The following is a 12,500-nucleotide window of genomic DNA, read 5'->3' on the forward strand; positions in this document are numbered from 1 at the left end:
TTTCCTTATTTATTTGTTTATCTGTTAATTTATTTATTTTCTATTTTATTATTTCTATATACTCTATCTATCATTTCTGTTATCTGTTCATTTATTTCTCTTATTATCGCTTTATGATATTTTAGTTGTGTTTGTTTATTTATTCATTTGATTTTTCTATTACTAGTTTTTTTTTTTTTTTTGCCTTCTCAACAATACTTTTTTTTTTTTTTTTTGGTCATCCCTTACATCCAAATTTAATCTTGCTTGGGGGGTTTCCAATTCAAATTTTAGCCTGCCCATATATGGAAAGTTGATTTCGTCTATGGTTTAATTTATCATTCCTTTACTTCATTTCTAACCTTCCATAAAAGAAAACTTAATTAATAAACCCAACCAGACAAAAAAAAAAAATGACAGGTAAAAAAATGCAAACCCAGGTAGTAACATCATTAAACAAACAGGAAAACAAAAAAAAAAAAAAAAAGCATACAGGTGAGCTTAGGTACTCAGGTAAATCCAATTACCAGCAAAGGGTTTTAAAAGGGTTAAGGGGGAAGCTAGATTACGCAGCGGTGGGCAAAAAAAAAAGGAAGAAAAAGACTAAATAATGAAATTATGTCCTGTCTACCAGCTTCTTAACCTGATTGGGGAAGCAACAGGTGAGAGGGGAAGGAGGGAGGGAGGGGGAGGTAATGTGGGTGAGGAGGGAAAGAAGAGCAGAGATGAGGGAGTAGGAATGCTTGGGAATGATTGGGTGGGGCTGAGGGGAGTGAATGAGTGGGATGAGGGGGTGAAGGGGACGAAGCAGTGGGGTTCAGGGAGTGAAGGTAGTGAGATGAAGGAAGGAGGGGATGGGAGAGTGAAGGAGTGGGATGAGAAGAGGTAAGGACGAAGGAGTGAAAGAGGGAAGAGAGGTGAGGGGAAGAGATAAACGTGCAGGAATAAATATGAGGGGAGGGAGAGAGAGAGAGAGAGAGAGAGAGAGAGAGAGAGAGAGAGAGAGAGAGAGAGAGAGAGAGAGAGAGAGAGAGAGAGAGAGAGAGAGAGAGAGAGAGAATGGGGAAAAGATGAAGAAGAAATGAGAAACGAACAAAAAAAAAACGAAACAAGAGAGAAAGAGTGAGAGAAAAGTGAGTTAAGGAATAAAAACAAGGGGAAGAAAGAGAAATAAGTAAGGCAAGTGAGGAATAAATAAGAAAGAAACGAATAAAGACTGAGAGAAACATAAAAAATAATGAATGAGGAAATAGGAATGAAGGAAGGAAGGAAAAAATTAAAAGTAATGACAGGAGTTTTCATTTTGCTTATTATTTTGGGTTTACTGCAATGGTCTAATCAAGAAAGTTTTGTTTTTTTCCGTATTTTTTTTCTTTCTTTGTTTACTGATGTCTGTCACGAGTATTGTAAAAGCGAGGCAAGAGAAATGGGGATGATTAATGTAGTAGTAGTAGTAGTGGTAGTGGTAGTGGTGGTGGTGGTGGTGGTGGTGGTGATACGGACAAAGTGAGAAAGAGACTTTTCAGTGTATTTTAAAGTTAAAGTTAATGGCAATGTCTATTTTGATTTGTGTCCAATCTTGTCCTTTTTTTTTCTTTTTTTTTTATTTACTTTTTTGAAGGAAGGAAAAGCAGAGGAAACAAGTCTTTAGAAAGTTTTGAAGCTTTTGACAGAATCGTGATGGGACACACACACACACACACACACACACACACACACACACACACACACACACACACACACACACACACACACACGGATAATCTTTTAACTGACGGACTGACTACTGACTGATACACGGTTAGGACACAGCGTGATTGACTGCTTGACTGACTGACTCGTTAGCTGACTCAAGACCGATCTAAATGACTGACTGATTGACTGAACGGATGACTTAACATTACAATCTAGTGACTTACTGATCCTTTACTAATGGAATACCTCGTAGAATTCACGTCTCATTTACGAATTCACTGACTGACTGACTAAATAACAGGTCGACTTATCTACTGACTGACAACTGAGAATACAAGTCACGTGACATACTTTGATAATACCAAATCCTCTCTTGCATAAATACAAGTAACAATATTAACCTTTACACTGCTACTTCTCACATCTTCCCTTAATTACTAACCACTCTGAGACATCTTTTCTTGTTCTACAGCCACATCCAAGCATTGTGCTGCCTAGAAATTGCAAAATCCACTCTTTCATCCCTTTATTTCTTGTAGATACTTATGAAGAGTCTATAGATTGTTTTTCGCAGTGAGGATTATTGTATATGGCAGTAAATACCATACCTCCACGTGTACCAGCAGAGTCAGGAGAGACAGATGGTCACACTCTTCGTCTTTCCTCTACCTGTCACAACAGCTCAAGGGGAAGCTAATAGAAGTTTTCAAGAGTCCACCATTACAGTGGCAATTTATCAGGGATTCTGCGTCATTAGCTGAGAAAAAATCACTTCTTTTAAATTTCACGTATTCCTTTGGCCTGTCCTCTTTAGTAACTGGCACTTTTACCCTTTTTTGCCCCTGGACTGCGCCGCTCTTACATGAAAACTACCAATATCAGTGTTTCCTCCATGTATACCAGCGGAGTCATGATCAAGAGGATGATACTCTTCAAAACACATGTGCGTCTGACCTCCACTCATCACACCAGCTCAATTGGAAGCTTATAAACTTTTTGAGCGCGTCCGCAACTCCAGTGGTAGATTAACAAGAATTCCGCGTCATTAATTGGGAAAAAATACTCTTGGGAACCAGGCTAATAATCACTGTGGCCTTTGAAAACCGTCCTTGTGAGACTATAAATAAAGCGTCGGAGTGGCTGCTGGAGAGAGACGGAAGAGAGACCTTGGCGAGACACGTGTGAGGAGAGACGCAGGTTGCATGGCGGGATCTGCGTGGAGAGACAATTAATAAGTCTTTTTTCTTCACCAATTTCTTTTGCTCTCAGGTCTTCTCTTGTGCATAAAAGGGGCGACGCTAGTGAGAAGCGGTCATCTTTGTTGTCACTGTTACGTTGCAAGAGTAAAAGATGAGAAAGGTTTTTGATTATATCCATTAGTATATCTTGATTGCACTTTACTTGAACACATAACGTCAGAAAATATCTTGATTACAAAACACTTCACTTAACATCAGAGAGAGAGAGAGAGAGAGAGAGAGATTCAAGCATTGCACTACCGAGGCGTTGAGTGAGCGAGCCAATAAAACATGACACACACAACTGAAGCATTAATGAACGAATCAATTCAAACAAAAACGAAACATAAATATAAATAACACGTGAACGAATCGACACAGAAAATAAAATCATAAAAAAAAAAGAAAAACAAGAAATAACTCAATGAACGAACTCACAAAACAGAGAAAAAATATATTTAAAAATAATGCATAAAATAAAAAAAAATAAAAAGTTAATTGACTTGTCGAAAGCAATAAACGAGTTTCTCTCCCCCTTCCCTCTCTCTCCCCTCTCCCTCTCTCTCTCGCTCTCCCTCCACGGAAAATTGGAACGCTTCAAATCCGCAGTTCGAATCTTAATAATGCTTCAAGGCTTCAATCAAGAGTTCGAACCTTTATGAATGAACGGGTGAGGCAAGACAAGTGTGTGTGTGTGTGTGTGTGTGTGTGTGTGTGTGTATAACCTAACCAAGTGAAATCGAAGTTAAAAAGACCAACCTATGAAATCATTTTCTCTCTCTCTCTCTCTCTCTCTCTCTCTCTCTCTCTCTCTCTCTCTCAACTTCCACTTCCCTAATCATCACCTCCTCCTCCTCCTCCTCCTCCTCCTCCTCCTCCATTCCTCTTCTTCTTGTGTCTTCATTTCCTCAATCACCTCCTCCTCCTCCTCCTCCTCCTCCTCCTCCTCCTCCTCTTGTTCTTCTTCCTCTTCCTCCTCCTCCTCCTCCTCCTTCTCCTCTCTACTTAGGCAATCAGTTCCCACTTTCCGTCCATTAATCCTCTCCCAATTACTCCTCCTCCTCCTCCTCCTCCTCCTCCTCCTCCTCCTCCTCCTCCTCCTCCTCCTCCTCCTCACTTCCTCTTCCTCATTCTCCATCCCTTAATCCTCCTCCTCCTTTCCATAATGTTCTTCCTCTTCCTCTTCCTCCTCCTTCTCCTTCATGCACGGACTACAACACATGATTATTTCCTCCTCCTCCTCCTATTACTACCACTACTACAACTACCACCAACACCACTACCCACCCCTCTCCCTCTCTCCCCACAGGTGTACCATCCGGAGAAGAGCGACAAATGGTACCTGGAGATCGCCTCGGTCACCTTCAGAGACGCGGGTGTGTACGAGTGTCAGGTGTCAGCCAGCCCTAAGATATCCCTGCCCATCCTGCTCTCCGTGGAAGGTAAGGGGGCGTAGTGGTGATGGTGGTGGTGGTGGTAAGAGGATTATAATGAGGAGTAGTACGAATAAGAGGAGGAAGAGGAAGTGAGAGGAAGGAGGAGGAGGAAGAAGAAGAGTAGGTGATTGTTTCCTGTAGTCTATGATAAAAGAGGAGAAGGAATACGAGGAAGAGGTTGTTAAAGAGATAAAGGAGGAAGAGGAGGAGAATACAGTCTTCTCCTTTACGTTTTTTCTTCTCTATTTATATCTTCCTTTTTTTCTCTCTCTTTCTCTCTTTTGGTGTGTATTCATTCTTTCTAACCTCTTGCCTTATTTTTTTCCCCAGCTAGTTATTCTCTGTCTCTAATTCCCGTATTTCTGACTTTATAATTTTTAAAACCTATCATGATTTTCCTTCTTCCTCTTTCGCAACTCCTTCGTTCCTCTCTTCTCCTTTCATCATAATCTACAAATATTCCTTCTTTTTACGTATGTTTCCTTCTTTCTATTTTATCTTTTTTTTTTCTATTCCTTGTTCATTCCCTCCTCCTCCTCCTTCTCTTCTTTGTTCATTCGCTCTTTTTATGTATTTTATGTTTCCCATCTCTTTTACCTTCTTCTTCTCCATTTCCCGTTTTCCTCCTCATCCTCTTCCCTTTCCTCTCTTTCTTTTCATGTTATCTACTTTTACTGTAACTTTCTTGCTCTCCTTCCTCCTTCCTCCTCCTCCTCCTTCTCCTCCTCCTTCTCCTTCCCCTCTTTCGTCTTCCTCCTCGCCTTCCTCTTCCTCTTCCTCTTTCTATATTTTAAACACTTTCCTTTCCTTTTTCCGACTTCCACTTGGTCTTATCTCTCTCTCTCTCTCTCTCTCTCTCTCTCTCTCTCTCTCTCTCTCTCTCTCTCTCTCTCTCTCTCTCTCTCTCTCTCTCTCTCTCTCTCTGGAGTAAAAATATAAGTAGAAAAATGTAGTAGTAGTAGTAGTAGTAGTAGTGACCATATCAAAAAGAATCAGGAAAAAAAAACAAGACGAAACACAGAAATACAAACACCAAAAGTTATATTACAGCAAAATGAGAAAGAGAAGAAGAAAAAAAGAGGAAAACTGACCAAAACGAGATGGAAAGAAAGAAAGGAAAAAAAAAGAGAAAAAGAATGAGAGAAACTTTCCATAGTGAAAAAGTTAGTGAGAATTTAAAGATGGCTGAAAAGGGAAAGAGAGAGAAAGAAGTTAAAATAATGAGGATATTCAGTAACTGGGTAAGAGAGAGAGAGAGAGAGAGAGAGAGAGAGAGAGAGAGAGAGAGAGAGAGAGAGAGAGAGAGAGAGAGAGAGAGAGAGAGAGAGAGAGAGAGAGAGAGAGAGAGAGGGAGGGAAAAGAAGAAACTATAAGTGAACTTTTAAAAATGAGAAAGAGAAAAAGATGAGAAAAGTTGAGTGAAAAAATATGAGTGAGAAATATTAATGGGACAGAGAGAGAGAGAGAGAGAGAGAGAGAGAGAGAGAGAGAGAGAGAGAGAGAGAGAGAGAGAGAGAGAGAGAGAGAGAGAAATAAAAAAAAACTCTCACCACGACTATTTTTAAAAAGCCAGATAGATGAACAGCCGGAATCTCACAAGTATTTCTCCTACCAATAATATAGAAATCACATTAACCTAACCCTAACACCCAGAAACACCCTTAATCACCCTTAATCACCCTTCACACGAAAGCTCCTCCTGTCAACAATGTAAAAATCTTGTTAATCTGTCACTAGAACCATAGACACCCTTGAGAAACATATCACTTCAACTAAAACCATTTAAAAGAACTGAAAATGTGAAGCGTTGCAGAATAAGGGCCTGAATGCTCCCTTCTTCATCCCCCCGCAGTGCAGCAGGCGCGCATCGAGGGCCCCGCAGAGGTGTTCATCCAAAAGGGCTCCACCATCCGCCTCACCTGCCGCGTCAACACTCACTCAGAGAACGTAGGGACGGTCACCTGGTTCCGCGACACCCACCCGCTGGATTACGACTCGCCCAGGTGTGTGTGTGTGTGTGTGTGTGTGTGTGTGTGTGTGTGTGTGTGTGTGTGTGTGTGTGTGTGTGTGTGTGTTATGTTTGGATTAAAGTTTTTTTTTTTTGAGGATTTTGTATTTATATTTTTTTTTGTCAGTAAACTGCTAATTACTGCTATTACTGCTATTGTTGTTGCTACTACTGCTGTTACTACTACTACTTACAGTATAAAGAGTTTCCAAGTAGTAGTAGTAGTAGTAGTAGTAGTAGTAGTAGTAGTAGTAGTAGTAGTAGTAGTAGTAGTAGTAGTAGTAGCAGTAGCAACAGCTTAAGTATTAGCACGATAACATAAACAGAAAGACTGGATGAGGTAACAGTAGCAATAGTAATAGTAACAGTAGTAGTAGTAACGCCAGTAACAGTAACAATAACACTAATAATGATAACACCAGTAATAATCAAAGCACCACTATTGTCACACATTCTCATTACCTGCAAGCACTGCACTCATTAACATCAAACGATTTTTAATAACCAGCGATAACAATTAAAAAAATCCTAAAAAAAAGAAAAAAAGAAAAAACACACCTAGCGAAGCACAAATTACACAAGCCAGCAGGTAATACAGGTGACTTTCAAAACCCAGGTGGCTTTAAAAAGGTCATTCATTTCAAAGGGCCGCTCATGACGAGGAACACACGACTCCAGTACACCTGTTCATAAGGCAGATATTTCCTTTTTTTCTCTTTTTTCTCTTAAGGTTCAATTCTACAAGGGTAATTTTTTTTAACTAGGGTCATTTTTTCTGCCAGATTCCCGTGACCTAACAACCAGACGACCTCACCTTATGACCCGCCTCTTGTTCAGTTTATAAAAGGGTTTAGTATTTTTTTATAGTTGAATGAATGGGTGATGTAATATTGAAGTGCTGGAGAGGAGATGGAGGAGAAGATGGAGGAGAAGGAGGAGGAGGAGGAGGAGGAGGAGAAGGAGAAGGAAGAGGAGTATCGCGATAAACATGAGAAGGATTAGTGGTGGTGGAAACTTAAGAGGAGGAGGAAGTGAAAGAGGAAGAGGAGAAAGAGAAGGAGAAAGGAGATAAACTAGAGGACGGCGAGAAGGGATAAGAAAAATTGTGATGAAGAAAGTCAAGATGAGTCAAAAGGAGTCAGAGTGAGTTACAATGAGGCAGTGTGAGTCAGGGTGAGTCAGGATGAGTCAGGCTGAGTCAAGGATGAGTCGCTGAATAAATCTTTCACTTGCAGCACTTGAGTAAAATTTATACCACTCGGCATAAGCAAGTCTCTCCTCCTCCTCTTCTTCCTCCTCCTCCTCCTCCTCCTCCTCCTCCTCCTCCTCCTCCTCAGTATGTCCTCAAGGGAGAGCTCTAAGACACCTGTGATGGCGGTGCTTCCCCACGCTCCGCCATTTTTTTTTCCTCTTTTTACTTTGTCGTACTTTTCCTCAGTTCTCATTTTTTCTTGTACCTTTTCTTTATTTTTCCTTCCCTCATTTTTTTTTTTTTTTTTGCTTTTCTTGTTATTTTCTTTTAATCTTTTTTTTGTTTAATGTTTCTTCGTTTCCTTTTCTTTCTTTTCTTGTTTTTGTTCTTGATCTTGCTGTTCTGCTCTTCTTGTCCTTTTTTTCTTCTTCTCCCTCCTTCTTCCTCTCCTCCTCCTCCTCCGCCACGCTAATCCTTCTTTCTGTCTTCATTTTTGTTACCTGTCCCGGTTACGTACCCTCACTTACCTACCGCGACTCTCTCTCTCTCTCTCTCTCTCTCTCTCTCTCTCTCTCTCTCTCTCTCTCTCTCTCTCTCTCTCTCTTTCTTAGTAGCAGCAAGAAAACGGGAGAAATCTAAAAAAATAAATAAAATAAGTGGGGGAAAACTAGCAAAAGAAAATGAAATAAACGAAAAAAACAAAGAAAACGAAGAAAACGTGGTGTCGCGGAGGGGTCACTTAAGTAAACATGACTCACGGCAAGACGAGGAGGGCGGTAACAGCTGAAGCTGCTAATAGGTGAGGAATGGAAGAGGAAGGGAGGACAGAAGGGTAATTTGCACCGTGGAAAACGAGACACCTGTGTTTTGGCACAGGAGGATTGGGAGGAGGAGAAGGAGCAGGCAGTGGTGGTGGTGGTGAAGGAGGAAGACGAGAGTAAGGAGGAAGAAGAGGAAGGAAGAGAGAAGAAGGAGAAAGAAGGACGATGAGGAAGAAGAAGAATAAAGGAGAAGACAAATAAAAAGAAGAAGACAAAGAAGAACAATAACAAAACAAAAAGAGCAAGAACAAAAAGAAAAGTGGAACAACAATAAAAACAAAACAAAACAAAAATACAATATAATTTTTCACTTAAATAATACAAATGAGACAAATTCAAATACAGACGATCTTCAAATACGAATAATACAAAATTTTCACTTCAAAAACGAAACTTGGTAACGCGAGAAAGAAAACAACAACAACAACAACAACAACAACAACAACAAACGGAATACTTCAGTAAGCGTCACCTAGATAACGTCCGTGCCTGTGTGTGTGTGTGTGTGTGTGTGTGTGTGTGTGTGTGTGTGTGTGTGTGATCGAGGTGCTCTTTTACACGTCAGCTCGTCAGAAGAGATTGGATATGAAATGCACGTCATATTTCACGAGGCATTCTGGGAATCCTCGTGTGGGAAGGGACGGCGGGAGTGTGACGTGACGAGAGTTTGTGTTCCCTGGAGGAGGAGGAGGAGGAGGAGGAGGAGGAGGAGGCGATGGGAAAAAATTAGAACGGACCCTGGGAGAGAAAGGAAATAATTCGTTGAAGGAGAGAGAGAGAGAGAGAGAGAGAGAGAGAGAGAGAGAGAGAGAGAGAGAGAGAGAGAGAGAGAGAGAGAGAGAGAGAGAGAGAGAAAGAGAGAAACCTGAAAAAAATTAAGTCAATTCGTGGTACACTCTCTCTCTCTCTCTCTCTCTCTCTCTCTCTCTCTCTCTCTCTCTCTCTCTCTCTCTCTCTCTCTCTCTCTCTCTCTCTCTCTCTCTCTCGCAATGCAATCTAATCTTAAATACGGTTTCGGTTTCGTCCTCTGTGTAACTTCCTCCTCCTCCTCCTCCTCCTCCTCCTCCTCCTCCTCCTGCTGCTGCTGCTGCTCCTCCTCCTCCTCTTCCTTTCTCCCACCAGATGTCACTGCAGTCGTACTCTATAACCCACCACACCTCCTCCTCCTCCTCTTCTTCTTCCTCCTCCTCCTCCTCCTCCTCCTCCTCCTCCTCCTCCTCTTCCAAGTACTTGTGGTGCCTGATGTAGGAGGAGGAAGAAGAGGAAAAAGAGGAGGAGGAGGAGGAAGAGGAGGAGAAGCTTAACGAAGACTTTTTCCTCGTGAGTTCTTTCGTAGAAAACACTATGAAAGGGAAATTGTTAGCATCTCTCTCTCTCTCTCTCTCTCTCTCTCTCTCTCTCTCTCTCTCTCTCTCTCTCTCTCTGAAAAAAAAATAAGAAAACACAGCAAAAATGAAAAACAACAAATATTTACACTATATAATCTCTGTTACCCTTCCCTCTCTCTCTCCCTCTTCCTCTCCCTCTCTCTGCAGGGGCGGCGTGAGCGTGGAGATCGAGAAGACCCCCACCAGGACCACCTCCAAGCTCTTCATCACGCGGGCCATGCGAACTGACGTGGGGAACTACACGTGTGTCCCGCAGTTCGCTGATGCCGCCTCTGTTTTGGTGCACGTGGTGAATGGTGAGTGTTAGGTGTGGTGGTGGTGGGTGAGGTGGTGGTGGTGGGTGAGTCAGGGTGTGGGGGAGTTTTTAGGTGTTTTTGTGGGTAAGTGAGGGTTTTTTAGGGTGTGTTTTCGTGTTTTGGTGTGTGTTGGATGTGTGTAAGGCTTGGGAAGTGAGTACGTGTGTGTGTTTTTGTGGGTATTTTGTTGGTCTGGGTGTTTTAGTGAGTTTTGTGGGTGTTTTCTTTGGCATTTTGGTGTTTTTGTTGGTGTTTGGGTGTTTTTGTGTGTGTGCGTGATGTGTGTGCGTGATATTTGTTGAGTGAGTGTGTAAATGAGTGTCTCTGGTTGGCGCCTGAGTGTCTGCTGCGTATTGGTGTATTTTTATGCTTGTTTGGGTGAGTCAGTGTCTTGGTGGGTGTCTTGAGTGTTTCGGGTGAATGATCGTGTGTTTGTATTTACCTAATTACATTAACTTGGTTTTACCGGTGTGTTTGTCTAGCTGTGTTTACCTAGTGTTTCATATTCATGTAATTCTCACCTCTCTCTCTCTCTCTCTCTCTCTCTCTCTCTCTCTCTCTCTCTCTCTCTCTCTCTCTCTCTCTCTCTCTCTCTCTCTCTCTCTCTCTCTCTCTCTCTCTCTCTCTCTCTCTCTCTCTCTCTCTCTCTCTCTCTCTCTCTCTCTCTCTCTCTCTCTCTCTCTCTCTCTCTCTCTCTCTCTCTCTCTCTCTCTCTCTCTCTCTCCTTCCTTCTCTCTCCTCTTTTTTTCTCTCCCTTCCTTTATCTCATTTCTTAGTCTGATTTTGTCTCATCTCCTTCTTTCCTTCCTTCCTTCATTCTTTTCTCCTCAGCCTATGATTTTCCTTCTTTTCTTACATCTTCCTTGTTTCTCCTTACTTTCCTAATCTCTCTTTCCCTCTTTCTTTACTTTCAATTTCCATCACCTTCCTTACTTTCCCAATTTTTCCTCTACGTTGTCCTTTCTTTTCGTTCAGTTTCCAACACATATATTTTCCTCAGTAACTTTCTCTGTTTTGTCTCTTATATCTTTTCCCTCTCTTCACAATACACTCTGCTTCTCTTTGTCTTCCCTCAATTTTATTTCTTTCCTTCTCATAATTTTCAACCCACTGCTTACTTTTCCATTTTTCCCTTTCCTTTATTGTCAGTTCCCGTCAACAATACTTATTTTTCCTCATTCAATCCCTCCTCCCTTTTTCTTCACTCTTTTCACCAGCAATTTCCAATAACCCTTACTTTTCCCAGTCATTTTCTTTTCCCTCACTTTTACCTTTCCTTTCTTTCCATTCTTACTTTCCTAATCTATCTATTCCGCCATTTTTTTTCCTTTGTATTCCCTCAATTTCCAGTATAATCCTTCCTTTTTTTTATCAATATCTCTCTGTCTTCTTTTAACCTCTATCTTTTCCCTTTTTCCAATAAACTTATTTCCCCAACCCATCCCTAATTTACTCCATTCTTTTTTCCTCATTTCCAAAACAACCCTTGCATTTTACTTTAAGCTCTATCTTTTTTTCCCTTTCCAATGAACTTCTTACTCTTTTTAATTTATCCCTAATTTACTCCCCTTTCTGTTCCCTTCAATCTCCATTACGTTTCCTCAATAAATGCTAGCTTTTCCTCAATAAAACCATTAATTTCCCCCTTCCCTTCGTTCCCTATCACTTCTCCGCTCCTAAGTACATTCCTGTCCCTCTAACTCTCATCTACCTCGCCTCTCTCCCTCCTGACGCGGCTGCCACAGGAGAGGAGTCAGCCGCAGTGCATACCGCCGGCAGCGTCACGCCCCGAGGAGACCTGCGTATGTATAGCCTGCTGGTGGTGCTGTTGTTGGTGTGGCCCTGCTGGCGGTGACGCTGCTTCTGTCCCTTGGTGAGTGTGTGTGTGAGTGTGTGTGTGTGTGTGTATGTATGTAACCGTGACACGTACGCTTGTAATATATTTCATTTCTCACGGTCACTCGATCTCTCGCTCACTCTTTTCACATATTTCCCTCTTACATAATCGGAAACTTTCACAACCATGAGACAGAGAGAGAGAGAGAGAGAGAGAGAGAGAGAGAGAGAGAGAGAGAGAGAGAGAGAGAGAGAGAGAGAGAGACTCATCTTTACCTGCAAGCAATAAAAGAAAAACATACAGGCAATTCCAATCCTACCTGTATCTTCCCTCAGGTGAACAAAAGGTAACTAGGAAAGAATGACATAGGAAAGTAATGTAAACCTGTCCTGAACGGTTTTCTTCAGTATAGAGGAGGAGGAGAAGGAGAAGGAGGAGGACAGAAAGCAAGTGAAAAAAATAAATGAAAAGTACAGATAGAAAGAGAGGATAGGAACGGAAGAAAAAAGTTGATGACAAAGGGAAAGAGAATGAGAGAAAGGAGGAGAAAGAAGAAGAAAGGAACGATAAAAAAAGATAAAGGGAAAAAAAACATACGAGAAAATAATGA

At 41.5% G+C, this 12,500-nt stretch overlaps 1 protein-coding gene across 3 annotated transcripts in view; it reads left to right on the forward strand.

The window, feature by feature from the left end:
- Window positions 1-12,500, forward strand: part of LOC135110499 (kin of IRRE-like protein 1) — a 48,201-nt gene that overhangs the window by 32,570 nt on the left and 3,131 nt on the right. For 2 of the 3 annotated variants that reach the window (XM_064022868.1, XM_064022869.1), the window contains 4 exons: window positions 4,222-4,354; window positions 6,201-6,351; window positions 9,905-10,053; window positions 11,799-11,926. In XM_064022868.1, the coding sequence (XP_063878938.1) occupies window positions 4,222-4,354; window positions 6,201-6,351; window positions 9,905-10,053; window positions 11,799-11,908 (543 nt within the window). In that variant the 3' untranslated portion in view covers window positions 11,909-11,926. Of the gene's footprint in view, window positions 1-4,221; window positions 4,355-6,200; window positions 6,352-9,904; window positions 10,054-10,829; window positions 11,770-11,798; window positions 11,927-12,500 lie in introns of those variants that run through there. The other variant, XM_064022871.1, reaches the window with a different exon arrangement.

Source organism: Scylla paramamosain, chromosome 20 (assembly GCF_035594125.1).
Source record: "Scylla paramamosain isolate STU-SP2022 chromosome 20, ASM3559412v1, whole genome shotgun sequence".
NCBI lineage: Eukaryota > Metazoa > Arthropoda > Malacostraca > Decapoda > Portunidae > Scylla > Scylla paramamosain.